Source organism: Mesoplodon bidens (genome assembly GCF_964165515.1).
Source record: "Mesoplodon bidens genome assembly, chromosome: 10".
Lineage (NCBI taxonomy): Eukaryota > Metazoa > Chordata > Mammalia > Artiodactyla > Ziphiidae > Mesoplodon > Mesoplodon bidens.
In genome coordinates this window covers 86,341,526-86,368,448 of record NC_138172.1, presented here as the reverse complement: position 1 = coordinate 86,368,448, position 26,923 = coordinate 86,341,526, and the positions used below count along the sequence as shown (strand labels likewise).

The 26,923-nt window shown below is 41.1% G+C and overlaps 4 protein-coding genes across 4 annotated transcripts in view; 1 reads left to right on the top strand and 3 right to left on the bottom strand.

Annotated features, from left to right (window-relative positions):
• Nucleotides 1-20,583, top strand: part of MRS2 (magnesium transporter MRS2) — a 42,828-nt gene extending 22,245 nt beyond the window's left edge. Inside the window, exons 10-11 of the mRNA XM_081245511.1 lie at nt 17,574-17,687; nt 18,231-20,583. Coding sequence (XP_081101637.1) covers nt 17,574-17,687; nt 18,231-18,341 — 225 coding nt within the window. The 3' untranslated portion in view covers nt 18,342-20,583. The remainder of the gene's footprint in view (nt 1-17,573; nt 17,688-18,230) is intronic.
• LOC308623921 (mitochondrial outer membrane protein SLC25A46-like) lies at nt 1,487-3,291 on the bottom strand. Its single transcript, XM_081246698.1, is given in 3 exon segments — nt 1,487-2,114; nt 2,116-2,479; nt 2,605-3,291. Coding segments are annotated over 3 exon segments (1,281 nt in total). The 5' UTR covers nt 3,246-3,291; the 3' UTR covers nt 1,487-1,838.
• On the bottom strand, nt 11,719-13,930 carry LOC308623654 (5-azacytidine-induced protein 2-like). Its single transcript, XM_081246248.1, has one exon. The coding sequence runs from the start codon at nt 13,282-13,284 to the stop codon at nt 12,103-12,105; it is 1,182 nt and encodes a 393-aa protein (XP_081102374.1). The 5' UTR covers nt 13,285-13,930; the 3' UTR covers nt 11,719-12,102.
• A 148-nt stretch (nt 20,584-20,731) lies between the features above and the next one.
• GPLD1 (glycosylphosphatidylinositol specific phospholipase D1) overlaps nt 20,732-26,923 on the bottom strand; it is an 87,634-nt gene continuing 81,442 nt past the window's right edge. The window contains exons 27-29 of the mRNA XM_081247414.1: nt 26,291-26,317; nt 25,798-25,848; nt 20,732-23,117 (exon numbers count right to left, since the gene is read on the bottom strand). Of these exons, the coding sequence (XP_081103540.1) occupies nt 23,031-23,117; nt 25,798-25,848; nt 26,291-26,317 (165 nt within the window). The 3' untranslated portion in view covers nt 20,732-23,030. The remainder of the gene's footprint in view (nt 23,118-25,797; nt 25,849-26,290; nt 26,318-26,923) is intronic.

Here is a 26,923-nt window from a genome sequence, read left to right as displayed (position 1 = left end):
AGTTATCAAAACTCTGAAAATGAATGTATTTTCCCTGCTTTATGGGTAGGAAAACTGAGGCTCAGAAGACGTTAGTAACTTGACCAAGGGCACAGAGCTAGGAAATAACAGAACTAGGATTTAGTCCCCAAGACTTGCACTTTCCACTTTGCTCCATTTTAATATAACACGGAACTTGCAGAGGTTTTTTTTAAAATTAAATTATTTACTTATTAGGCTGTGTCAGGTCTTAGTTGCGGCACGTGGGATCTTCGTTGCGGCATGCAGGATCTTTCGTCGTGGCATGCAGGCTTCTCTAGTTGCAGCACGTGGGCTTCTCTCTAGTTGTGGCGCAGGCTCAGTAGTTCAGGCATGCAGGCTCCAGAGTGCAAGGCCTCAGTAGTTGCGGCGTGCAGGCTTAGTTGCCCTGCGGCAGGTGGGATCTTAGTTCCCTGCCCAGGGATGGAACCTGCATCCCCTGCATTGAAAGGCAGATTCTTTTTTTTTTTCTTTTTTTTTTAATTGGAGTACAATTGCTTCACAATGGTTAGTTTCTGCTTTATAACAAAGTGAATCAGTTATACATATACATCTGTTCCCATATCCCTTCCCTCTTGCGTCTCCCTCTCTCCCACCCTCCCTATCCCACCCCTCCAGGCGGTCAGAAAGCACCAATCGATCTTATCTCCCTGTGCTGTGCGGCTGCTTCCCACTAGCTACCTACCTTACGTTTGGTAGTGTATATATGTCCATGCCTCTCTTTCGCTTTGTCTCAGCTTACCCTTCCCCCTCCGCATATCCTCAGATGCATTCTCAAGTAGGTCTGTGTCTTTATTCCTGTTTTACCCCTAGGTTCTTCATGACATTTTTTTTCTTAAATTCGATATATATGTGTTAGCATACGGTATTTGTCTTTCTCTTTCTGACTTACTTCACTCTGTATGACAGACTCTAGGTCTACCCACCTCATTACAAATAGCTCAGTTTCGTTTCTTTTTATGGCTGAGTAATATTCCATTGTATATATGTGCCACATCTTCTTTATCCATTCATCCGATGATGGACACTTAGGTTGTTTCCATCTCCGGGCTATTGTAAATAGAGCTGCAATGAACATTTTGGTACATGACTCTTTTTGAATTATGGTTTTCTCAGGGTATATGTCTAGTAGTGGGATTGCTGGGTCATATGGTAGTTCTATTTGTCGTTTTTTAAGGAACCTCCATACTGTTCTCCATAGTGGCTGTACCAATTCACATTTGCACCAGCAGTGCAAGAGGGTACCCTTTTCTCCACACCCTCTCCAGCATTTATTGTTTGTAGAGTTTTTGATGATGGCCATTCTGACTGGTGTGAGATGATATCTCATTGTAGTTTTGATTTGCATTTCTCTAATGATTAGTGATGTTGAGCATCCTTTCATGTGTTTGTTGGCAGTCTGTATATCGTCTGTGGAGAAACGTCTGTTTGGGTCTTCTGCCCATTTTGTATTGGGGTGTTTGTTTTTTTGATATCGAGCTGCATGAGCTGCTTGTAAGCAGGTGTATTCTTAACTACTGTGCCACCAGGGAAGTCCCTTTAATGGATTTTATTTATTTATTTTTTTTTAGTGCTACACTAGCTAGAATTTAACTCATATGAGTATCTTTATTCAGTTTTCAAATTTGGAATACCTTGAATCCAAAATATATACCAATAACCTTTTTAAAAAGTGAAGAGTCAATATAATCAGCATGAACTTTTTCTACCAGTTTCACTTTCTAATCCATTTCCCACCAACAGTATTTCACTCTTATCCCTCATAATTTCATAAGAAAGTATCCAGATGATATCTTTCAGACTAACCAGGAATCTAAATCTCAAACACTATTTTGAAGAAGAGTAGAGTAAATAATCTTGGTAATCTGTAAAACAGCTGCGTGCAGCGTGTACTGTATTACAACAGCACCAAACCCTTTATAAAAACCAAGCATTCCTTCTTCCTGCCTTATGGTATTGATACAGTCTCTCATTCCCTCATACTGTGTATTAATTGGAAGCACTTCATAGCCAAGGTCTGTATTGTCAATTATTGTGCGTGTTCCTTGAATGTGAAGGCGGTGCAAAACTGTTTCCAATGGGTAAAGTATAACAAACATCAGAGCAAAGACTGGCGGCAAAGTTAGCAATAAGCTCTGGAAAATAAGCATCCAACATACTCTGCACCGGGCTAGCGCTCTCAGCTAGGTGGCTATTGTAAGTCTTTCTCTTTAGAATTAGCAGGACAATCTTCTGAATGACTGAGCTAATGATGTAATGAAGCACCCCATGCAGCACCGTAGGAAAGATCAAGGAAAGAAGCGGAAGTAGTCGTTTGCTGTGAGGCACTCCCAAGCCTATCACTCTTCCAATTCCTTCTTTAATACATTCCAGAATTCCAGTATTGTCTCGAATTATCTCACTCTGTACTGTTTCGATTAGACTTGCTGAATAAAAAGGCATTGCCACTATATAAGTTAGGCTAACCCTATGGGCCAGGTCCTGGCAAGTAGTGGTTTTCAAGGTGAATGGAACATCACTAAGTAATAATGTGCTGGAATGTCCCACAGAGGGAGCCAGCAAGCTGGGGGTTTTCCAATTCCCAATGATTTCAGTAGAAGGTGTTCTCCTATTTGTTTAGGATTCCATTTATGTGAAATCTCCCTCGGTAAAGGTGTGAATTCACTGATTATTCCCTCTGCTCCAAGTGTGACTCCCTGAACAATAAATGTACTTCCCATTCCTTTCCAAAGAGCCCGTGGTCCCTGAGTTTTGTTGAAGCTGTACATAATATTGATGACTGTAAATGGAGTGAGATGATAATGCCGAGCATGGTAATTAACCTGACATTGGCGGCGTAGAACAATGCAGGGATGGGCCAGTACATTTTCTGTAAAAAGACTTGCAAGTCCAATACCAAATCCAGCAAATCTATTCAGCTGTTCGCTGCTCTGCCCGGGCACGCTGCCGCCGCCGCCGCCGCCGCCGCCGCCGCCGCCGCGGGGAAAGGGTTCCTCTGCTGGGCCCTCGAGCGGGGTGGAGGGGGCGGGCACACCGTAGGGCAGGCTCTTCTCGCCCCAGTGCAGGTTGCGGCTACCCGGGATGTCTGGGGGAGTTGTCACCCAGTGGCTCAGGTCCGACGCGGAGCTGAAGGACCTTGCAGGGAAAGCGCCGCCAAAGCCCTGCTCATCCCGGGCACCACTCCGATAGCCCAAGCCATCGAATCCGTCCGGGCGCCGCGGATGCATCGCAGACAGGGCAGGATGAGAAGAGCCCACCCGGAGCCCACCACCCCTGGGGCCCCCTTTAATGGATTTTAAAAAGAAAGTTTTAACATGTATACTCCCTTAGTGAAATAAAATATATACTCTAACTCATTTAAAATTCATCCCGTATTGTTAGACTCTGTTATAACGTAGATAACGTAGGTTACCTTATGATTCCCAAAACGTAATTACACATGGGAAAGGTTTGACAAAACTGTAGTACACTGTGAGGCAGTGTTAATGAGGGATTCTTTTTTTTTCTTCTTTTAAATTGTTTTGTGTCAGGCAGTGTTCCGGGCAGTTGCATGCTTTATTTGACTCAGTTATCAAAACTCTGAAAATGAATGTATTTTCCCTGCTTTATGGGTAGGAAAACTGAGGCTCAGAAGACGTTAGTAACTTGACCAAGGGCACAGAGCTAGGAAATAACAGAACTAGGATTTAGTCCCCAAGACTTGCACTTTCCACTTTGCTCCATTTTAATATAACACGGAACTTGCAGAGGTTTTTTTTAAAATTAAATTATTTACTTATTAGGCTGTGTCAGGTCTTAGTTGCGGCACGTGGGATCTTCGTTGCGGCATGCAGGATCTTTCGTCGTGGCATGCAGGCTTCTCTAGTTGCAGCACGTGGGCTTCTCTCTAGTTGTGGCGCAGGCTCAGTAGTTCAGGCATGCAGGCTCCAGAGTGCAAGGCCTCAGTAGTTGCGGCGTGCAGGCTTAGTTGCCCTGCGGCAGGTGGGATCTTAGTTCCCTGCCCAGGGATGGAACCTGCATCCCCTGCATTGGAACGCAGATACTTAATCTTTTTTTTTTTTATTGGAGTATAATTGCTTCACAATGGTTAGTTTCTGCTTTATAACAAAGTGAATCAGTTATACATATACATCTGTTCCCATATCCCTTCCCTCTTGCGTCTCCCTCTCTCCCACCCTCCCTATCCCACCCCTCTAGGAGGTCACAAAGCACCAATCGATCTTATCTCCCTGTACTGTGCGGCTGCTTCCCACTAGCTATCTACCTTACGTTTTTTAGTGTATATATGTCCATGCCTCTCTTTCGCTTTGTCTCAGCTTACCCTTCCCCCTCCGCATATCCTCAGATGCATTCTCAAGTAGGTCTGTGTCTTTATTCCTGTTTTACCCCTAGGTTCTTCATGACATTTTTTTTCTTAAATTCGATATATATGTATTAGCATACGGTATTTGTCTTTCTCTTTCTGACTTACTTCACTCTGTATGACAGACTCTAGGTCTATCCACCTCATTACAAATAGCTCAATTTCGTTTCTTTTTATGGCTGAGTAATATTCCATTGTATATATGTGCCACATCTTCTTTATCTGTTCTGTTGTCTATAAATATTTCTATTTAGGTCTTTATCCATTCTATTGTTTATAAATATTTCTATTTAGGTCTTCTGCCCATTTTTGGTTTGGGTTGTTTGTTTTTTTGTTATTGAGCTGCTTGAGCTGCTTATAAATTTTGGAGGTTAATCCTTTGTCAGTTGCTTCATTTGCAAATATTTTCTCCCATTCTCAGGGTTGTCTTTTTGGTCTTGTTTATGGTTTCCTTTGCTGTGCAAAAGCTTTGAAGTTTCATTAGGTCCCATTTGTTTATTTTTGCTTTTATTTCCATTTCTCTAGGAGGTGGGTCAAAAAGGATCTTGATGTGATTTATGTCATAGATTGTTCTGCCTATGTTTTCCTCTAAGAGTTCAATAGTTTCTGGCCTTACATTTATGTCTTTAATCCATTTTGAGCTTATTTTTGTGTATGGTGTTAGGGAGCGATCTAATCTCATACTTTTCCATGTTTCTGTCCAGTTTTCTCATCACTACTTATTGAAGAGGCTGTCCTTTCTCTGCTGTACATTCCTGCCTCGTTTATCAAAGATAAGGTGACCATATGTCCGTGGGTTTATCTCTGGGCTTTCTATCTTGTTCCATTGATCTATCTTTCTGTTTTTGTGCCAGTACCATACTGTCTTGATTACTGTAGCTTTGTAGTATAGTCTGAAGTCAGGGAGCCTGATTCCTCCAGCTCCATTTTTCGTTCTCAAGGTTGCTTTGGCTATTCAGGGTCTTTTGTGTTTCCATACAAATTGTGAAATTTTTTGCTCTAGTTCTGTGAAAAATGCCAGTGGTAGTTTGATAGGGATTGCATTGAATCTGTAGATTGCTTTGGGTAGTAGAGTCATTTTCACAATGTTGATTCTTCCAATCCAAGAACATGGTACATCTGTCCATCTATTTGTATCATCTTTAATTTCTTTCATCAGTGTCTTATAATTTTCTGCATACAGGTCTTTTGTCTCCTTAGGTAGGTTTATTCCTAGATATTTTATTCTTTTTGTTGCAATGGTAAATGGGAGTGTTTTCTTGATTTCACTTTCAGATTTTTCATCATTAGTATATAGGAATGCCAGAGATTTCTGTGCATTAATTTTGTATCCTTGTACTTTACCAAATTCATTGATTAGCTCTAGTAGTTTTCTGGTAGCATGTTTAGGATTCACTATGTATAGTATCATGTCATCTGCAAATAGTGACAGCTTTATTTCTTCTTTTCCCATTTGGATTCCTTTTACTTCCTTTTCTTCTCTGATTGCTGTGGCTAAAACTTCCAAAACTAAGTTGAATAAGAGTGGTGAGAGTGGGCAGCCTTGTCTTGTTCCTGATCTTAGTGGAAATGGTTTCAGTTTTTCACTGTTGAGGACGATGTTGGCTGTGGGTTTGTCATATATGGCCTTTATTTTGTTGAGGAAAGTTCCCTCTATGCTTACTTTCTGCAGGGTTTTTATCATAAATGGGTGTTGAATTTTGTCGAAAGCTTTCTCTGCATCTATTGAGATGATCATATGGTTTTTCTCCTTCAATTTGTTAATATGGTGTATCACGTTGATTGATTTGCATATATTGAAGAATCCTTGCATTCCTGGAATAAACCCTACTTGATCTTGGTGTATGATCCTTTTTTTTAAATAAATTTATTTATTTATTCATTTATTTAATTTTTGGCTGCATTGGGTCTTCGCTGCTTCACGCAGGCTTTCTCTAGTTGCAGTGAGCGGGGGATACTCTTTGTTGCGGGGCGCAGGCTTCTCATTGTGGTGGCTTCTCTTGTTGCAGAGCACAGGCTCCAGTAGTTGTGGCACACAGGCTTCAGTAGTCATGGCTCGCAGGCTCTAGAGCGCAGGCTCAGTAGTTGTGGCACACGGGCTTAGTTGCGCCGCGGCATGTGGGATCTTCCAGGACCAGGGCTTGAACCCGTGTCCCCTGCATTGGCAGGCGGATTCTTAACCACTGCGCCACCAGTGAAGCCCAGGTGTATGATCCTTTTAATGTGCTGTTGGATTCTGTTTGCTAGTATTTTGTTGAGGATTTTTGCATCTGTGTTCATCAGTGATGTTGGCCTGTAGTTTTCTTTCTTTGTGACATCCTTGTGTGGTTTTGGTATCAAGGTGATGGTGGCCTCGTACAATGAGTTTGGGAGTGTTCCTCCCTCTGCTATGTTTTCGAGGAGTTTGAGAAGGATAGGTGTTAGCTCTTCTCTAAATGTTAGATAGAATTCACCTGTGAAGCCATCTAGTCCTGGGCTTTTGTTTTTTGGAAGATTTTTTTATCACAGTTTCAATTTCAGTGCTTGTGATTGGTCTGTTCATATTTTCTATGTCTTCCTGATTCAGTCTTGGCAGGTTATGCATTTCTAAGAATTTGTCCATTTCTTCCAGGCTGTCTATTTTATTGGCATAGAGTTGCTTGTAGTAATCTCTCATGATCTTTTGTATTTCTGCAGTGTCAGTTGTTACTTCTCCTTTTTCATTTCTAATTCTATTGATTTCAGTCTTCTCCCTTTTTTTCTTGATGAGTCTGGCTAATGGTTTATCAATTTTGTTTATCTTCTCAAAGAACCAGCTTTTAGTTTTATTCATCTTTGCTATCATTTCCTTCATTTCTTTTTCATTTATTTCTGATCTGATTTTTATGATTTCTTTCCTTCTGCTAACGTTGGGGTGTTTTTGTTCTTCTTTCTCTAATTGCTTTAGCTGCAAGGTTAGGTTTTTTATTCGAGACGTTTCCTTTTTCTTAAGGTGGGATTGTATTGCTATAAACTTTCCTCTTAGAATTGATTTTGCTGCATCCCATAGGTTTTGGGTCATCTTGTCTCCATTGTCATTTGTTTCTAGGTATTTTTTGATTTCCTCTTTGATTTTTTTCAGTGATCACTTCATTATTAAGTAGTGGATTGTTTAGCCTCCATGTGTTTGTATTTTTTACAGATCTTTTCCTGTAATTGATATCTAGTCTCATAGCATTGTGGTCGGAAAAGATACTTGATACGATTTCAATTTTCTTAAATTTACCAAGGCTTGATTTGTGACCCAAGATATGATCTATCCTGGAGAATGTTCCATGAGCACTTGAGAAAAATGTGTATTCTGTTGTTTTTGGATGGAATGTCCTATAAATATCAATTAAGTCTATCTTGTTTAATGTATCATTTAAAACTTGTGTTTCCTTATTTATTTTCATTTTGGATGATCTGTCCATTGGAGAAAGTGGGGTGTTATTTAAAGTCCCCTACTATGAATGTGTTACTGTCGCATTTCCCCTTTTATGGCTGTTAGTATTTGCCTTATGTATTGAGGTGCTCCTATGTTGGATGCATAAATATTTACAATTGTTATATCTTCTTCTTGGATCGATCCCTTGATCATTATGTAGTATCCTTCTTTGTCTCTTCTAGTAGTCTTTATTTTAAAGTCTATTTTGTCTGATATGAGAATTGCTACTCCAGCTTTCTTTTGATTTCCATTTGCATGGAATATCTTTTTCCATCCCCTTACTTTCAGTCTGTATGTGTCTCTAGGTCTGAAGTGGGTCTCTTGTAGACGGCATATATATGGGTGTTGTTTTTGTATCCATTCAGCCAATCTGTGTCTTTTGGTGGAAGCATTTAGTCCATTTACATTTAAGGTAATTATTGATATGTATGTTCCTACTCCCATTTTCTTAATTGTTTTGGGTTCGTTATTGTAGGTCTTTTCCTTCTGTTGTGTTTCTTGCCTAGAGACGTTCCTCTAGCATTTGTTGTAAAGCTGGTTTGGTGGTGCTGAACTCTCTCAGCTTTTGCTTGTCTGTAAACGTTTTAATTTCTCCATCAAATCTGAATGAGATCCTTGCTGGGTAGAGTCATCTTGGTTGCAGGTTTTTCTCCTTCATCACTTTAAATATGTCCTGCCAGTCCCTTCTGGCTTGCAGAGTTTCTGCTGAAGGATCAGCTGTTAACCTTATGGGGATTCCCTTGGTGTGTTATTTGTTGTTTTTCCCTTGCTGCTTTTAATATGTTTTCTTTGTATTTAATTTTTGACAGTTTGATTAATATGTGTCTTGGCATATTTCTCCTTGGATTTATCCTTTATGGGACTCTCTGTGCCTCCTGGACTTGATTAACTATTTCCTTTCCCATATTAGGGAAGTTTTCAACTATAATCTCTTCAAATATTTTCTCAGTCCCTTTCTTTTTCTCTTCTTCTTCTGGAACCCCTATAATTCGAATGTTGGTGCGTTTAATGTCGTCCCAGAGGTCTCTGACACTGTCCTCAGTTCTTTTCATTCTTTTTTCTGTATTCTGCTCTGCAGCAGATATTTCCACTATTTTATCTTCCACATTACTTATCCGTTCTTCTGCCTCAGTTATTCTGCTATTGATCCCATCTAGAGTATTTTTAATTTCATTTATTGTGTTGTTCATCGTTGCTTGTTTCATCTTTAGTTCTTCTAGGTTCTTGTTAACTGTTTCTTGCATTTTGTCTATTCTGTGTCCAAGATTTTGGATCATCTTTACTATCATTATTCTGAATTCTTTTTCAGGTAGACTGCCTATTTCCTCTTCATTTGTTAGGTCTGTTGGGTTTCTATCTTGCTCCTTCACCTGCTGTGTGTTTTTCTGTCTTCTCATTTTGCTTATCTTACTGTGTTTGGGGTCTCCTTTTTGCAGGCTGCAGGTTTGTAGTTCCCGTTGTTTTTGGTGTCTGTCCCCAGTGGCTAAGGTTGGTTCAGTGGGTTGTGTAGGCTTCCTGGTGGAGGTGACTAGTGCCTGTGTTCTGGTGGATGAGGCTGGATCTTGTGTTTCTGCTGGGCAGGTCCACATCTGGTGGTGTGTTTTGGGGTGTCTGTGGACTTTTTATGATTTGAGGCAGCTTCTCTGCTAATGGGTGGCGTTGTGTTCCTGTCTTGCTAGTTGTTTGGCCTAGGGTGTCCAGCACTGTAGCTTGCTGGTTGTTGAGTGAAGCTGGGTGCTGGTGTTGAGATGGAGATCTCTGGAAGATTTTCGCCATTTGATATTATGTGGAGCTGGGAGGTCTCTTGTGGACCAGTGTCCTGAAGTTGGCTCTCCCACCTCAGAGGCACAGCACTGATTCCTGGCTGCAGCACCAAGAACCTTTCATCCACACAGCTCCTCAATTTGGGATGATTCGTTGTCTATTCGTGTATTCCACAGATGCAGGGTACATCAAGTTGATTGAGGAGCTTTAATCCGCTGCTTCTGAGGCTGCTGGGAGAGATTTCCCTTTCTCTTCTTTGTTCTCACAGCTCCCGGGTCTCAGCTTTGGATTTGGCCCCACCTCTGCGTGTAGGTCGCCAGAGGGCATCTGTTCTTCGCTCAGACAGGACGGGGTTAAAGGAGCAGCTGCTTCAGGGGCTCTGGCTCACTCAGGCAGGGGTGGTGGGGAGGGAGGGGCACGGAGTGCGGGGCGAGCCTGCGGCGGCAGAGGGCAGCGTGACGTTGCACCAGCCCGAGGCATGCCGTGCGCTCTCCCGGGGAAGCCGTCCCTGGATCCCGGGACCCCGGCAGTGGCGGGCTGCACAGGCTCCCTGGAAGGGGGGCGTGGACAGTGATCTGCGCTCGCACACAGGCCTCTTGGCGGTGGCAGCAGCAGCCCCAGCGTCCCACGCCCGTCTCTGGGGACCGCGCTTCCAGCCGCGGCTCGCGCCCGTCTGTGGAGCTCCTTTAAGCAGCGCTCTTAATCCCCTCTCCTCGCGCACCAGGAAACAGAGGGAAGAAAAAGTCTCTTCTCTTCGGCAGCTCCAGACTTTTTCCCAGACTCCCTTCCCGCTAGCTGTGGCGCACTAGCCCCCTTCAGGCTGTGTTCACGGCGCCAGCCCCAGTCGTCTCCCTGCGCTCCGACCGAAGCCCGAGCCTCAGCTCCCAGCCCCGCCTCACCCTGGCGGGCGAGCAGACAAGCCTCTGAATGCCGGTCGGCACCGATCCTCTGTGCGGGAATCTCTCCGCTTTGCCCTCCGCACCCCTGTGGCTGCGCTCTCCACCGCTACTTGGAAGCTTTCCCCCTCTGCCACCCGCAGTCTCCGCCCGCCGGAAGGCAGATTCCCTCGCTGGGTTTTCCATATCATTGTATGCTTGTACTTTCAGAAGATGTCTTACTGTGAGATTTCTAGAAATGAATCTGCATGTGCATTTGGCAGGCACACTCTTGCACTGGATTCTGTGTCCTAGTTAACAGATCTATTCTCTGTCTCTGGCTGTTGCCGAAGTCCAACCCACGTCATCTCATCAGTACCACTATTCACTTTTATAAAGTGGTCTTTAAAAGAAGCAAATCTGATAGTCACTCTTCTGTGTAAAATTATTCAGGGGGGTTTGATTGTCATTAAGATAAAAGTCCAGATTCCTTGGCCTGTAGGGCTCTTCCCGGTCTGCTGCACCCACATCCCCATCTTGGCTCCAGACACCTTGCCATCACCGTCGTTTGCTTCATCACTATTCTTACTCACGGGGCCTCCACACGTCTCTCCTTGGCATCCACCTGTTTTTGCCTAGTTAACATCTGTTTCTCTCTCAGGCCTCAACTTACGTGTTACTTCCAAGGAGACTCTTCCCTGACTGCACCCCCAACCCAGCTGAGTAAATTTACTCCCCTGGTTATATGTGCCCTAATCCCACACTTCCCATTTGCTGTGTTCCTCAAATTTGCAGTTGCTGTTTAAAGTCTGCAAAAGATCATAGCTCCCTGAAGCAAAGTCAGCATTAGTCATTTTAATGCTCCTTATAAGATGTGAAAGAAAAATAAATGCAACATACTCCATTCATTCATCTTACAGATACAGTTTTTGGTGCCTGTTGCACACTAAACACTGCTTTTCGCCATGGGGATATAGCAGTGAGTCCCTGCCCTTGTGGAGATTCCATTACAGTGAGGTAGAAGAGAATAAACAGATCCATGGTATATTAGGTGATAAGTTCCATAAAGAAAAATAAAGCCAGGTAAAGGGCTAGAGACTGTTAGCAGGAGGTGAGACGAGGGGCATCCTGGAGATAGGGTGGTCGAGGAAGGTCTTTCTGAGGAGGTGACCCTAGAGCAGAGACCTGAATGAAAAGAGAAAGTGGGAAGGCCTGGGGGGAAGGTGATCTAAGCAGAGGGAACCATGCGTGTGAGACTGAGGCAGGGATGCACTGAGCTTGTTGAAGGAACAGCAAGAAGGCCAGAGTGGTAGGGGAGGTGCGTCAAGTGGAGAGAGGCAGGGAGAACGTCAGAAGGGCAGAGGGAGGGCATGTTGATTTTTTTTTTCATTGTGAAACACCTTAGGTTTATTAATTAGTAACACATATCTGATTCTTAGCCAGAATATGGAGCTGGAGGGTGTTCTTTCATACTGAAAAATCAACTACATAATATGGTACATTATGTGCAAATGTAAATACTGAAGAACTCTGCAAAAGTTTAATCAAAATCTGCTTTCAATTTGTTAATGATTTCCCAAGAAAATCACTGAGGGAGATACAGCAACCTCGTGAGAACATCATAAATCTCTTCATAATTAATTTTTATAATGGCAGTTTTGATTATGTTGATCCAAGTAATGCAGTGGTGGCAGGTTGGGTAAAGGCAAAGGTTTATTTTTAGTTTGCCCAAACGTTGTCTCACTTGATTTAGGAGGGCTTGGGAATACCCAAGAATTATCTTCCAGAGAATTTCTGCCATAAGAATTGTGTTCCTGAAAGTTTGTGCCATCGTGAGGAATGGATCGCTCATGATCTGTCCATGACTGGAGAGCTGCTTTCTCTGATAAAACCTTTGCATCTCCTGGTAAAGGGGAAGACGTGGTATGACAAAGAGTTTTGCCGTTTGGTGAGAGAGGGGCCTGTCTTTTGTACGTTGCAGTAAAATTCGTCAAGTGCAGTTTTGTGCTGTCTTTCCCAAGGTCTTCCATGCATCCTGCTGGGGCGCAAGCTTTCTTGATTGCAGTTGGGGTTTTCATCTTTCTTAGCAGTTCAGCTTGTACTTGAGTCACCAGATGTAAATTAGACATTTCTCTCTTCAGTTCCCAGTATGCACTTTGCATATTATCACTTGAAATGCTTAGTCTTTGGAGATCTCTGCTCTTCAGATTGTCTTCCTGAGATGGATACGTTTGTCTGGCTTTTTGTAGCTCTATTTTGAGATCTCTACATTCTTTCCTCATCAGTTCCAGTGCTTGTTCCAAACCATGGATCTTCAGGTCACAGCTCAACTTTTCCACCTCCCAGTTGGATGAAGGTGGATTTAAATTTCTTATCACCTGCTGCGTTTCCACCTCTGTCCTCAGCTGGAGGAGTTCTACTTCTTTAGATTGTAGCTGTTCATTCAATACTTTCAAAGATTCAGAGTTGTCTTTATTCATTTTATCCAATTTGCTCTTCAAATTATCTCTGTCAATGCAAACCTCTCGATATGCATGGTAGGCCTTATTTACTTGTTCTCGTCCCACAGAACTTGTTTCTCCATCCTTTCGAGCTCCTATAAGCTTTTCTTCCAAAACTCTTATTCTTTTTTTTAAGAAAGAGCTCTCTTTCTCTGAATCCTTAAGTCGTTTTTTGATGTCTTCATATGCAGTGACAAGGGCAAAATGTGAAGCAACGGATTCATCTCCTGAATATATTGAGACTGGAGTCACTGTATCTCTCCTATGGGCTTTTTCATGATTCAGAATGCAGATATCATCTTCTACCAGTGCATCCATGACAGCCCGAACACAGGCTCCGTGGGGCCGCCCCAAGGGCCGCCGAGTTTCGATTCCCCAGCGTTTGGAAACGGACCGAAAACAAACCGGGTCGCTAGGGGTCACCACGGGCTTCCTGTTTCCTCAAAGACAGCTCCGCTTCCCCGGCAAAGGCAGCCGCTCCGGGAACGCCGTGGAGGGACTCCCATTTCTCCTGTCTCGGTGGTGCCAGGGCCGGCGCGGCCAGCCAGTTGGCTACGGCCCAGGAGGCTCTGGAAGGAGGGCCGAGCCAAGGCCGAGGGCCGAGCCGCCGCCGGAGAAGACCGGTTACCCGGCCCCGTCAGCGCCCGCCCTAGCCCGGCGCCGCGCAGGCATGTTGATTTTGTGGCGCATGCTAAGAGTTTGGGCTTGTTCTAAGTGTGATAGGAATCTCTTGGAGGCTTTTGAGCCCAAATATAGTAAAAACTCCAGTAGTCGCCAAAATATCTTGTGCGACATAGACCAACCCTGGACATTCTCAGAAGGTACTTCCAAAGACCTTTGCAAATTCCCCAATTTGTGACTGCAGAACTCTTTCCTGTCATTCTCCCAAATTACTTTCGTTAAGAACTATTTTTATGTACATATACTCACTTTACAAGCTAAGTCTATCTTATGCTGACTCTAATATTTTTCTCTAAATGCCTATTTTAAAAAAATAAAGAATTTTTAGAAATTCCTTTCTGATAGTTTCAGCATATGCAATAGTTCTGGTTGTAATGAGATCTGAGTAGAAAGTAGTGAGCTAGGCTTGCCCCCAGAGCAAGATTCAGAGCAGTGTCTCACCAGAGTCACAAATGACATCTCCAGGTTTCCTGGAGAAGAGTTGAAAGATGTTCATTAAATCTATGAATATCAGAGGTTTCCCTGTTCTTGTATAGTTGGAGTTAATATTTACAATGGTGAATCCAAGATAGGAAAAGCATTTTTCTTTTTTAAAATAATACCAGACTGTCTCAAGAATAGTCAGATATTACCATACAGCCTTTACCCAGATTCTTCAAACAGCAACATTTTATCATATTTACTCTATCATTCTGTCAATATATACATACTTTTTTTCCAAATCATTTGAGAGTAAACAAAAAATGATGCTCCTTTACATCTAGATATTTCCGTATATATTTCCTAAAACATGTATTCTATTACATAACCACAGCTCCAGAAAATTAACATTGAAACAACACTATTTTCTAATCTGTGAACCCTGGTCAGGTTTCACCACTCAGCTCAGTAGAGCCCTTTGCCTCATTGAAAATCTTGGATCGTGTGTTGTTATATAGTTGTCACGTCTCCTTAGACTTCTTTAATCTAGGCCAGTTTTTCGATCTTTGTCTTTCATGACCTTGACGTTCACAAAGAATGTAGGTCAGTTGTTTGGCCCTTGATACTCTTTCTTCATTATTAGATTCTGGTTACACATTGTGTCAGTGTGTTCCTCACATTGAATCCCATCAGGAGACCCTTGATGTCAGTTTGTCTCATTACTGGTGATACTAACTATGATCATTTGGTTAAGGTGGTATCTGCCCACTTTCTGTCCTGTGAAGTTACTCTTTTTCTCTGTGGAATTAAGTATCTTGTAAGAACTCTGCTATTCATCAAATTTGTACCCTCTCATTTTTTTTTTTAATTCAAGTATAGTTGATTTACAATGTTGTGTTAGTTTCTGCTGTACAGCAAAGTGATTCAGTTATACATATATAAACATTTTTAATATTCTTTTCCATTATGGTTTATCATAAGATATTGAATATAGTTCCCTGTGTTATACAGTAGGCCCTTGTTGTTTATCCATTCTCTATATAATAGCTGACATCTGCTCACCTCAACCTCCCACTCCATCCCTCCCCCAACCCCCTCCCCTTGGCAACCACAAGTCTGTCCTCTGTCTGTGAGTCTGTTTCTGTTTTTTAGATAGGTTCATTTGTGCCATACTTCAGATTCCACATATAAGTGATATCATATGGTATTTGTCTTTATCCCTCTGACTCTGTATGATAATCTCTAGTTTCATCCATGTTGCTGCAAATGGCATTATGTCATTCTTTCTGATGGCTGAGTAATACTCTATTGTGTACACATACCACATCTTCTTTAAATTCCTCTCTCGATGGACATTTAGTTTGTTTCATGTCTTGGCTGTTGTGAATAGTGCTGCTATCTATGAACATAGGGGTGCTTGTATCTTTTTGAATTATAGTTTTGTCTGGATATATGCCCAGGAGTGGGATAGCTGGATCATATGATAATTCTATTTTTAGTTTTCTGAGGAACCCCTGTACTGTTTTTCATAGTGGCTGCACCAACTTACATTTCTCACCAACAGTGTAGGGGAGGGTTCCCTTTTCTCCACACCCTTTCTAGCATTTGTTATTTGTAGACTTTTTCATGATGGCCATTCTGACCTCTGTGAGGTGGTACCTCATTGTGGTTTTGATTTGCAGTTCTCTAATAATTTGCACCCTATAGTTTTAGCATCCACTAATTGATCCAAAATGGATTCATGTCTGAATCAAGTACTGCAGTGATGATTATCACATGGTGATTTCTAATTCCATCACTCCTTCTCCTTTTATTCTTTGTAAAATAGAGCCTTCCTTCTCTCCCAGTTATTTATTCATTTGTATCAGTATGGACTCATGGGGTCTTTCTTTAGTCAATGAGTTATAATCTGTCACTACTGTCATTATTTATCTTGGTGTTCAAATTGTTCCTTTCATGCTAACTTCTGAGTACTTTTGACATGTCCCCATCAGTTTTAGTGCTTTTTTAGCCTCTGGCACATCAAGATGTTCTAGGCATCTTATTTTTAAGGAGTAGATAGACTGAACAGTGGCAGAGATGAAGAGTTTGAAAGGCAGGTACTTAAACATACAATACTGCAGGGCACGCCCAGAGCAGAGGGGGCATTAAAAATCCAACTCTTAGACACTTGTCCCTTCCCTTAATCTCCTAGAGATTAAGGTCTCACACTGTGCTGTGTGTGTATTTTAATGACACATAGAATTTTGGACTTGCTTACCTCTCAAGTTTATCACATTTTAGCATTCCCAGACTTTTGATTTATAAGGCATTACAGAACCAGTCTATAGCAAAAAAACGACGGTAATCTGGGTATGCTAAATCTCATTTAAACATAATTTTTACTTAATAAATTAGGGCCTTCGTTTAGGATAACTGGAAATGTGTTCATCCAAACAGTTAACTCACATTAGCACTTGTCTTCTTGATAAATTATGTCTAACATCGAAGTTCATGTTTAAAAGGAGGCAGATTTCTTTTTCGTATGTGGCTTGAATTTCCATCAGTGGTTACTGATCATTTTGGAGGAAACTGAGCTCCCAGTCACTGGAGACCAAGCCGTTGTTGATAATAACGAACGGCATTTCTGTAGCTGAGACTCCTTCCATGTGGGAGATTAATATAAATTCTGTGATTCTCTACATTCACACATGCACTCGAAAGCATCAAACTGCAAAAAAATAATACAATTCTGAAAATGACAGTGAGGGGAATTCCCTGGCGGTCCAGTGGTTAGGACTCTGGGGGCCTGGGTTTGATCCCTGGTCAGGGAACTAAGATCCTGCAAGCCACGCAGAGTGGCCACAAAAAAAGAAAAGAAAATGACAGTGAGGGAAGATATTCACTGTAAGTCAGAGGTTCCCACACTTTCTTGGTTCATGATGCTTTTAGTGTCTTAGTAATTTTTTTGCAGCATCCCTAGACCAAAAGTTTCTTTCATTATGTTAGAGTTTCTGTCGTGTTACCTTACAGTTTCTTTTCTGAGCAAGGTAGGTCAGACCAATTTAAGAGTAGCAGTTCTCATGGTATCCTGCAGATGGCACTGTGACTTCCTCGAGAATTTAAAGTATCCTGCGCTGCTGTCATGCCGGGACACCTCAGCTCACAGTTTGGCAAATGTGGCTATAAGCAAAAAGGTTAAATGAAGTTGTATGTCCTATGTAATTATAACTATTATAACTATTAAAATTTGTGTGAATGTAAACAGACCGGAAGGAAACACAAAGTAAAAGCAGTGAATGTGGGTTCATTGATGACCGTAAAATACTCTTAAATCATGTTTTCCTTCTGATTTATTTTCTGACGCTTGGTCTCTGGGTGCTGTTTGTTCTTAGTTCCTATAGGAAAGAGCAGTACAAATAACAGAAGGTTTCTTTTAAACTCTGGGGCAATGATAAGTTCAGGAAATTTTATCACTAAGGAAACTAAGCTTTTGTGATGGAAATGAACTGTGTGTTCTCTTTCAGGACCATAGAGTGTTTTGGCTGATCACAGGAATTATGTTTATGGGAAGTGGCCTCATCTGGAGGCGCTTGCTGTCATTCCTTGGACGACAGCTAGAAGCTCCTTTGCCTCCTCTGGTATGAAGGGTCTGGTTCACAGCAGTACTGCAGAGGGGCTACAGTCCTGGGCTCTGAAGTCCTGTGGCCTGGGCTTAAGCTGTCACGGGCTTTGTGACCCTGAGCAGGTTACTTAATTTCTCTAAGCCTCGCTCAGTTTCCGCATCTGCCACCTGCTTCATGTAATTAAAGGGAGAATTAGATAGTGTGTGTAATGCACTTATGAGCACAGGGCCTGGCACAGTAAATAAGTTAGAAATTTATTCTGTGTGGGACACTGACAAGCATTGTACGTTTAGACAGATGTTAGTAACTTTCTGGTGCAGCTTTTGTCATAACCAAAATTGAAATGTAGAAAACATGTATCGTGTATAGGAAAAGATACACAGGTTACCTCTTTTTCTTAACGTTTCTACTTATAGTTTATACCCCTGGAGCAAGTACTCAAGACACTGATACATGGCTTGCAGTCCTTTCCTCGTTTAGTGGTTAACGTATTGTTTTACTGGTGGCTTTTCTTTTAACAGACACAACTAAAATTACGAATTTTTCTGCTTAATTTAGATGGCCTCTTTACCAAAAAAGACACTGCAGGCAGACAGAAGGACGGAAGTGAAACACAGCTTCAGGCCGGATGGACTTGAATCAAGCAGGAGTGTCCTAACAAACCGTTAGGCACAACCCGGTGGAAACTGCATTATTTTTTTATGGTAGTCACAGGAAAATTCTGATATTCTTCTATTTTCTTTTATAAGAGTCAGAGACTTGGGGGGGAAATCACTGACATTTAAATTACAGTGTCTGATGTTAAAAATATGGCAGTCACAGTACTAGAACTTAATTGCATTTTCAGGATTCTGAGTAAAGAAACAAAGCGCTTGCTTTGTAAAAGGCCAAAGTTCTATTTCCTACAAACTTAAGAAGCTGTTTTTATAGACATGTAAGACATGGAGAGATTAACTTAACACAAGAATAGATTGTGGTATCAATTTTATTTAATTTATACATGTCAACAAAAGTGCAACCTCATGCCAAATGAAGCCTGGAAACTTGACAAGCCCACAGTTATGAGAACAGGTAGCCATAGTTCTTAGTACAAGGAATCACATTCTTGTGAATTTGTCACTCTCAGGTGACTGAAAAGCTAGCAGAATATATATTAACCTTAAAACAAACTCTGGGAGTTTGTGCTTTAAACCAGTCTTTGACATAACCTTATTTTCTTGTATTTGCCCCCTTTTTATATAAGGAATAAAAAAAAAAGAAATGAGTTTAATGTCAGCTTTATATAGATTCCAGTTAATCAGAATTTTACTTCCTCAACCAATGAAACTATTTTTCTTTGCTTGACTATAATTAAAGCTTTTGGAAATTGAGCTGAAAGAATTTCCATTCTATTACTGCTTTATAGCTGTTTTGGTCATTCCCTGGTTTTTAGAACAGATAGACATGTTACCCCAAAAAGGAAAATATATGTAGCCTAGTTAATCTATTTGCCTACACCTCAGAGGTTGACAGATGGGCTTCCTAAAACAAGAGGGTAGATAAACTTTAAAATTGTGATACCTTTTTGTTTTCACAATCGGATTTGGGTTTAAAACAAATGACTGATATTTGTATGTCTCAAAGCTCCTATCCTGGGGCTTCCCTGGTGGCGCAGTGGTTGAGAGTCTGCCTGCCGATGCAGGGGACACGGGTTCGTGCCCCGGTCCAGGAAGACCCCACATGCCGCGGAGCAGCTGGGCCCGTGAGCCATGGCTGCTGAGCCTGCGCATCCGGAGCCTGTGCTCCGCAATGGGAGAGGCCACAATGGTGAGAGGCCCGCGTACTCCAAAAAAAAAAAAAAAAAAAAAGCTCCTATCCTACTTAACATCTTCTGCCTCTCTTAATGTTGGGTTTATAAACCTGGATGAACTTTTTGGCCAACCCAAATTATTTTCTGGAGGTTAAGTACAGTTATGCAATAGAACATGACAGTTATATTTGCCTCCAAAAGATGCATAGAAGATTCTAGAGTGTTCAGAGCAGCTCTTGCACTAGAAATTTAGTAATAAAATAAATATGCATACCCTGATGATGTTGGAGGATACCGGATACCCTAATATGTCATATGAGGGAGTTTAGGGGTCCATTTACCAGGTGGTTTAGTGCTAGGAATAAAAATGCTCTTCTAGTAGCTGATTTGAAAGAAAACAAAGTTACAAGTATTAAGTTATCCTTGTTCCCATGTCTGGTTATGAGAGGACATTAGAATAGCATGAAACAGGATGGGCTTGTCTTGGAGCACACTTTATGGTGTGGTTGTTGGAATGTGAATAGCATCATACATCTGTTTGATGATTTCCAAGATGAAGTATCTTTGACAATATTTAGATTTCACAGGGCACTCTTCTTTGGTATGCCTCAGAGCACTCTGCTGCTATTTTTGATCTTAGGTCATCACTGTAAAATAAGGTAATAAATATCATTTAACTGTGACATATGAAGAATTGGAAGTCCAGAGGGCCAAATTTGATTTGGTTAAGATCAGGCATAGGATAGAATTTTGGTCTTTTCTTCTTTCTGATGTTGCTTAGTTTGTGGGCTCACATAAAGTTTTGATGAGTCATGTCTCATCAACAAACGGGAAAATAAATGCAACTACCTCATAAGTCTGATAAAGGGAAGGTACTAATGGTTTATTAACTTCTTGAAGGTGGTTAAATCAAGTATGATTTCCAGATGTCAGCTAGCTCTTCTTTGGTGATAGGTAGCAGGATGCTGCTTATATTAAAGAGCCTTCAAATAATAACAGCTTATGCCAAAAAAAAATGTTCAGCACTTTTAAATTTTGAATTTAAAGAGACGGAGTACATAAACTATTTGTAAGTAAGGTGAAAGAATACCAAACATTGTTATGAATAAGCAGGCCGTCGTATTCTGTTTAACATGTATAAGTACAAGGAATGATATTCTTAACAGATTGCCTTTGTAAGGCCTTTAAGAAAATGTGGCAAGAATAGATGTCATTAAGATGCTGTTAACACTTGCTTCATCCTTGATAAAGACTGATAACCACTAAATAGTCATATTAAAAAGCCATTTATTTTGGTGAGTTATTCCAAGAGTTGTACAAGCTTTATGTTTTGGAATTGCAATATTAAACTCACTTTAAATTCAGGATTTATTGTCATTACCTTAGTAATATCTATGCAGATGGAGCATGGAATAGGGAATTCAGAGATCTGAGTTAATTCCCAAACTCACTTCAAATCTCTGTAGGTCTGTGATACAAAGGCATAGAGCAATTCCAGTCTTGAAGCCTTGATGAAAGTTTTGGCATATACAGGTAATAGATAAAAATTGCAAATATGTAAATGTGTTCTGATATCTTAAAATAAAGGTAATTTTGAGTTAAATTGTATAAGTTCAGATTTGTGTTCAGGAGAGATTAAATCCCTAAGGTATTTTTGTTAAGTATTTCAGAATCAATGTTTAGAACTACAGTTAATACTTAGTAGAGTGAAAATTTAATCCACCTATTAGGATAATACATTAGACTGTCAGGCATTAGACTTTTTTCCTGTATGCTGGGTTTTCACATACTTGCCATATACACAGAAATACAATTGATATAATTTTGAATATGGGGTTAGTATGGTTTAATATCCTATATGAAAACCTGCTTCTAACACTGTAAATTTTAACCTTCTCCTACTGCTGCTTGCTATGTGGTATGTTCAGGCATATGTTCAGGCATTGAGAAAATAAAATCCTCAGGTAAAGAATAATCATGTTTAAACATAGGCCCTATCATTTAGTAAAGCATAACACTTTCTGTAATAATGGCAATATGAAGGTATGCATCCTTCTAATCCAATAGTGAAAACATGCCTTTACTAAAATGCAGTGTCATTAGCTTGTTCTACACTCAGACTTCTCAATTCATAAAAGCTCATAATTACAACTAATTTCTGGTCCCCTAAAAATAAACTTCCTTTTAATTAAAAATAATTTTCAAATAGGTTGAGCTGCCCAAATAGGCTGAGCTGCCAATAATTGTTAACCAAAAACCACACGGTGTTTCTGTGTGCTTCTTGCTGTGCCATAGGGGAACCATGCAGCTAGTATACCTCTTTAAGAAAGAAGAGCCAGTCCCAGGAGTGATCCAGAGGTCCTATCTAGGTATGTGCCCGTTTATGCTGTTTTCCTATATACATACTCACCTTATGCTCACAGTTGTAATTCTACTAGCTTTTCCTTGATTTCTGATTTAGCTTACTCTTCAGCTGAATTCCTGTCTCCTTTGACCAGTCTCTGTACTGCCTCTAGAGAAGCTAAGAGAAGAAGGGCTCTGGTCATTTTTTATTTTCTCCTGCTTTTTAGTATCATTTCACTAGTGTCAGAAGAAAGAGGTTCTACCGTGACTGATAATCAACTAGTTACTGTTTATGGATAACAATGCCTGCAGATTTTTAGTGAAGCTGAAATCCTATGGTACGTTTCCTTTCCCTTAAATATGCCACCCTGCAGGACTGGCAGATGAGAGCTACTCTGCTAAAACCAGCCCAGAAACAAGGGCGGCCAAGGCCTGCTTTACTCCTCTTGGTCCCTTGCAGTAGCCTCCGGCTCAGGACAGATCTCTCTTCTTTCTGCTCTAGTTCTGTTGGCACAGCTTGTGGCAGCCTAACGCACCCAAGGCTTCGTGGGATGACTTCAGGCCTGTTCACTAGGTTCATCTGCTGTTAGAACAGTCATTTCTCCGAAAGCATCTGAGGGCACAGTAAGATGATGTTTTCCTTTTTATATTTGTCTTTCACTATATGAAACATTGAAAATACAATCATCCTCACAAGAAAGGACCACATCATTTGCAGCATGATTTTGGAGTTGTGAGCTTATGCCTCACCCCTTACTTTTCTCCTCCTTTCAGTTTGATTGGAATGGGTCACCAACTTTAAAAGGACATTTTTAGGAAGAATTGTGTTACAGAGGTTTTCCTAAGAGATAACCAGAGAGGGGCCGTTCCAGTCATCAGAAAGACACAGGTACTCATGTGGAAGAGGAAATAGGTTGTACGGCAAGTCTGAGCACAGGAAACAAGTTAGGAATAAGTTTAGGTACAAAGGAAACAAACTTTGGAAGGGGACATGACTAACCAGAGTCTTTGCTGTTTCACATGCTTCTGATGTTGTCCACATTTACTGTATCCTATTTCCAGATAGTTTGGCTGTTAGTGTGTATGTCTCCACCCCCAGGAGCCCCACCTGTGGTAGGATCTACAAGGCTCCACTGGATGCACCACTCTGTCCACCAGAACGCTCACCCTGGAGATGACTTGGCATGAGAGAGGGAGGGGCAGGTTAGGAGAACGGAGTGAAACCTTTAATCTTGGCCGAGGCTGTAGATGTGAAGTGCCCCAGAGAGTCGGGCTCCCAGAGAACTCTTTCCAGCAGCAATGACAACTTGGTTCTGTAGGGGACACAAAACAGAATTCATTTTCCATTCATAACATCTATTAAGTTCCTGCTGTAGTCCAGGCATCATGTTTATGCTCTGGAAATATAAAGATGAGTAAGACATTGGCCAGACCCCAGGGCTTGAGCTTAAATACCCCTTTGGCAGATCTGTAGGTTCAGAAAACCACAGCTGAGGAAGTTCTCTCTAGTCCCTTCTCTGAAAAGTGCATCCATGCGTGTTTATTCAGCATCCGAGCTATGGTGCAGTGTAGACGGCATATCTGGAGTAATGAGACTTCCACAAACAGGCCGGCCTTTGTCAGTGTGTTCACACCACCTTCTCTGCCCCTGCTGCCAAAAATACTTTAGGAACTGTCTTTCAAAATGGTCTAAGCTTGTACAAGTTTTTAAACATTTTTTGAGGTGGATTTTAGTTTTGGAAACTACCAGGAGTTTTTCTGGACCATGGCTGATAAATGAGGTGTAGCTGATCAAACTGGCTGGGAGGGTTGTGGTAGAGCAGGGTGTGACCATAAAATGACCAGCCCTTCGGTGATGCTTCTCATTGACTTAATTTTGAAAACTACCAATGGTATCTACCAATGGTATCCAGAAATAAAGGCTAACATATTGAGCCTTTACCATATGTTAAATACTGTGCTTAACCCTTTGCTTGTATCTTTTTAAATACACTAGTGTCAGATAAGAGGGAAAATCTCAACTCTTATTGATGGAATTACTCATTTACTGGATTTGCCTGTAGTTTGGCTGTGATCTACGTTTCCTCTCCATTTCCTGGTTAAACCATCTTCATGCCTAATATCAAGTCTTGCCCTCTCTGCCCAGTCAGCCTACTCCTATTTCCAGATCCACTCAGGCCCAAGGGGCCCTGCAAGGCCTTCCCTGACTCCACCAGCATAGACTTCCATTGATCTGACTGCTTTTGGTCATCCTAAATGGACCTGCTGGTCTTACAGGTGTTTCATTTTTCCACTTAGACTCTAAGAACCTGGGGGCAGGGACCAGGTCTCAGGTTTGTCTGCCTCTCTGGTACCCAATGTAACCCTGCTCCGCCAGGGCCCTCGGGCTGACTGAAGGCAGCCCCACAAGAGGTTTCAGAAACACAGTGGCAGTACCACTCAGGTAAGTGCCGAGTCCTCCTGGTTCTAGTTGGTTACTAGTTCAATACTTAATGCTCACATAGAGAAAGGAGTCTTCAAAGTCATAACTTTTACTCAAGTAAAAGGCCACCCACTCTGATCATCCTCAGATTGTGTCCATTTTTTAAATGTAACCTTTGATTTATCTTTACACTCAGAATGCTTTAGGAGCCCCCAGTCTCAGGTATGTGTTGGGAAAGTGGAGTAATTTTACTATTGACTTGTGAAATGGAATTAGGAAGATGAATTTGCATTGTTATACAGAAAGGAATCAAATATACTTTTAGATGATCTATACCACCCCCTTCAGTTGGTATAAATAATGGTTGAGTATTTGCTTTCGAGCTTGCCTATAAATGAGTTACAGCAAGGGCTACTTGAACTGTTGGCCTGTAGAGGGCAGTTTCACCACAATTCTCACAAGCCAGAGCAAGGGCCACAACACCTACCTGGTTCTATACTCGAAAATCTTTGAAGGCTTCCCTAGCCTTTCATCCCATAGTTCACTTACTCTTTACCATTTAATCCTATACTGATTTGCATTTTATTTAACTTCCCATGTGTATAAATCTTAACTTTCTCTCTCTCATAGCCTAGCATAATTCCATACAATGTCATATCCTAAAATAAATGAGTGGAATCAGTGGTTTCGCTCTATATTTTTAGATAAAACCCATTTAATATGTTGTATCTATTAAAAATATAAAATGTGCATACCCCTTGACCTAGCAGTCTTCTAGGAATCTTACCAGCAGAGAAATTTGCACAATTATAAAGATACAAGAATGCTCACTAGAGCATTGTCTGTAATAGGAAAAAAAATGGAAATAACTACGAGAAATAACTGTCTGAGAAAGTAGACCAAAGAAATAAAATATGGTGCATCCAGACAATTACTATGCAGTCATTGAAAAGAATCAGATAGTTCTATATGTACTTGTCTGGAAGGAGGCATTAAAAGACAGTTGCATGTATATGTTTCTAAAGTCATACAAAAACAGTCTTATAGAAAAAGAACCAAAATATTAACAGTGCTTAGCCAGTGAGGGTCGGCATACTTTTCCAGTGAAGGGGCCAGGATAATACGTTAGGCTTTGTGGGATGTCATTCTGAGGCAACTGATCAACGGTATAGTAGCAGCTGTAAAGAAAGGAATGACCATGGCTATATTCCACTAAAACTTGAGACACTGCAAGTTGAACTTCAAATAAGTTTCATGTGTCACAAAATATATTTTTTGATCATTGCAAACATGTCAACCATTTTTAGTTCATGGGCTATACAAAAACGGGCAGCCAGCGAGAGTTGACCCACAGGCTGTAATTTGCTAACCCCTGCTGTAGAGGATGAAGTTGGAGGGGTAGTGAGGGAAACTTTTCACCAAAAAATGATGGGATTATGTGTGAGTGTTTTTGTGTGTGTGTCCCTCTATTTTTCAAATAAAAAAATCTAAAATACATACAAAATTAGATCATCCCCAAATCCCAGCCTTAGAACATGCAGATATCAAAGTGGTACAGTCTTGGTACTCACCTCTTTCTTTGACCTCACAGTGATTATAGAGCTCCCAAACCTTGAGCCTGCCTGGAAAACACAGTCTGTTAATAGCCTTTGAAAACACACCATGGGGCTTCTCTGGTGGCACGGTGGTTAAGAATCTGCCTGCCAATGCAGGGCACACAAGTTCGAGCCCTGGCCCTGGAGGATCCCACATGCTGTGGAGCAACTAAGCCCGTGCACCACAACTACTGAGCCTGTGCTCTAGAGCCCGCAAGCCATAACTACTGAAGCCTGCGTGCCTAGAGCCCGTGCTCCACAACAAGAGAAGCCCACGCACTGCAATGAAGAGTAGCCCCCACTCGCCGCAACTAGAGAAAGCCCACGCACAGCAGCGAAGACCCAACACAGCCAAAGATAAATTTATCAAAAAAAAACAACCATGTTATTTTATCAACTTGAAATAAGGGGAAGGTCTGCTTTTTTTTTTTCTTTTGGTAGTTTTTCATTTTTATCAGAAGGTACTTACTTCAGGAGAAATCAATACGTATTGGGCCTGAAAGAAAGTGATGAGAAAGGGAGATTATTACTGTTCATGGGGTTTTTTTTAAACCAATTTTAATTACACCCTTACGCTCACATTGCTTCATTTTAGAGAAGCCCTTTGTCACCAGAAATTCCACTTATAGTTTAGCTCAGAAAAATAGATGTATAAAAATGTTTATATGTGAATATTTATCTTACTATAACAGCAAAAATTTGAAATGGACTAAGTGACTAATAATAATCACTTAATGATTAAACTGGTTTATCTACAGATAAAATACTAGGTATCTGGTAGATATATTGTATAAGACTATAGGAAGGCATAGAAAACAAAGTTATATACAAAATCATGTACAATATGGTCACCACTGTTAGTAAGATACACACAGTGTAGTGGTTAAGAGTGCACTTTAGAATCAGCTCTTGGTTCAAGTCTCTGTTCTGCTATTTCCTAGCTGTGTGACCTGTAACAACTTCCTTCTCCAATCTTCAATTTCTTTATAATGGGTATAAAGTACCAAATTAATAGCTTTGATGTGGATTAGATTTTTTATGTGTAGCATAGTGCTAGGCAGTGAATGCACAATAGTAGCAATTAAGTTCATAGCAAAAAAAA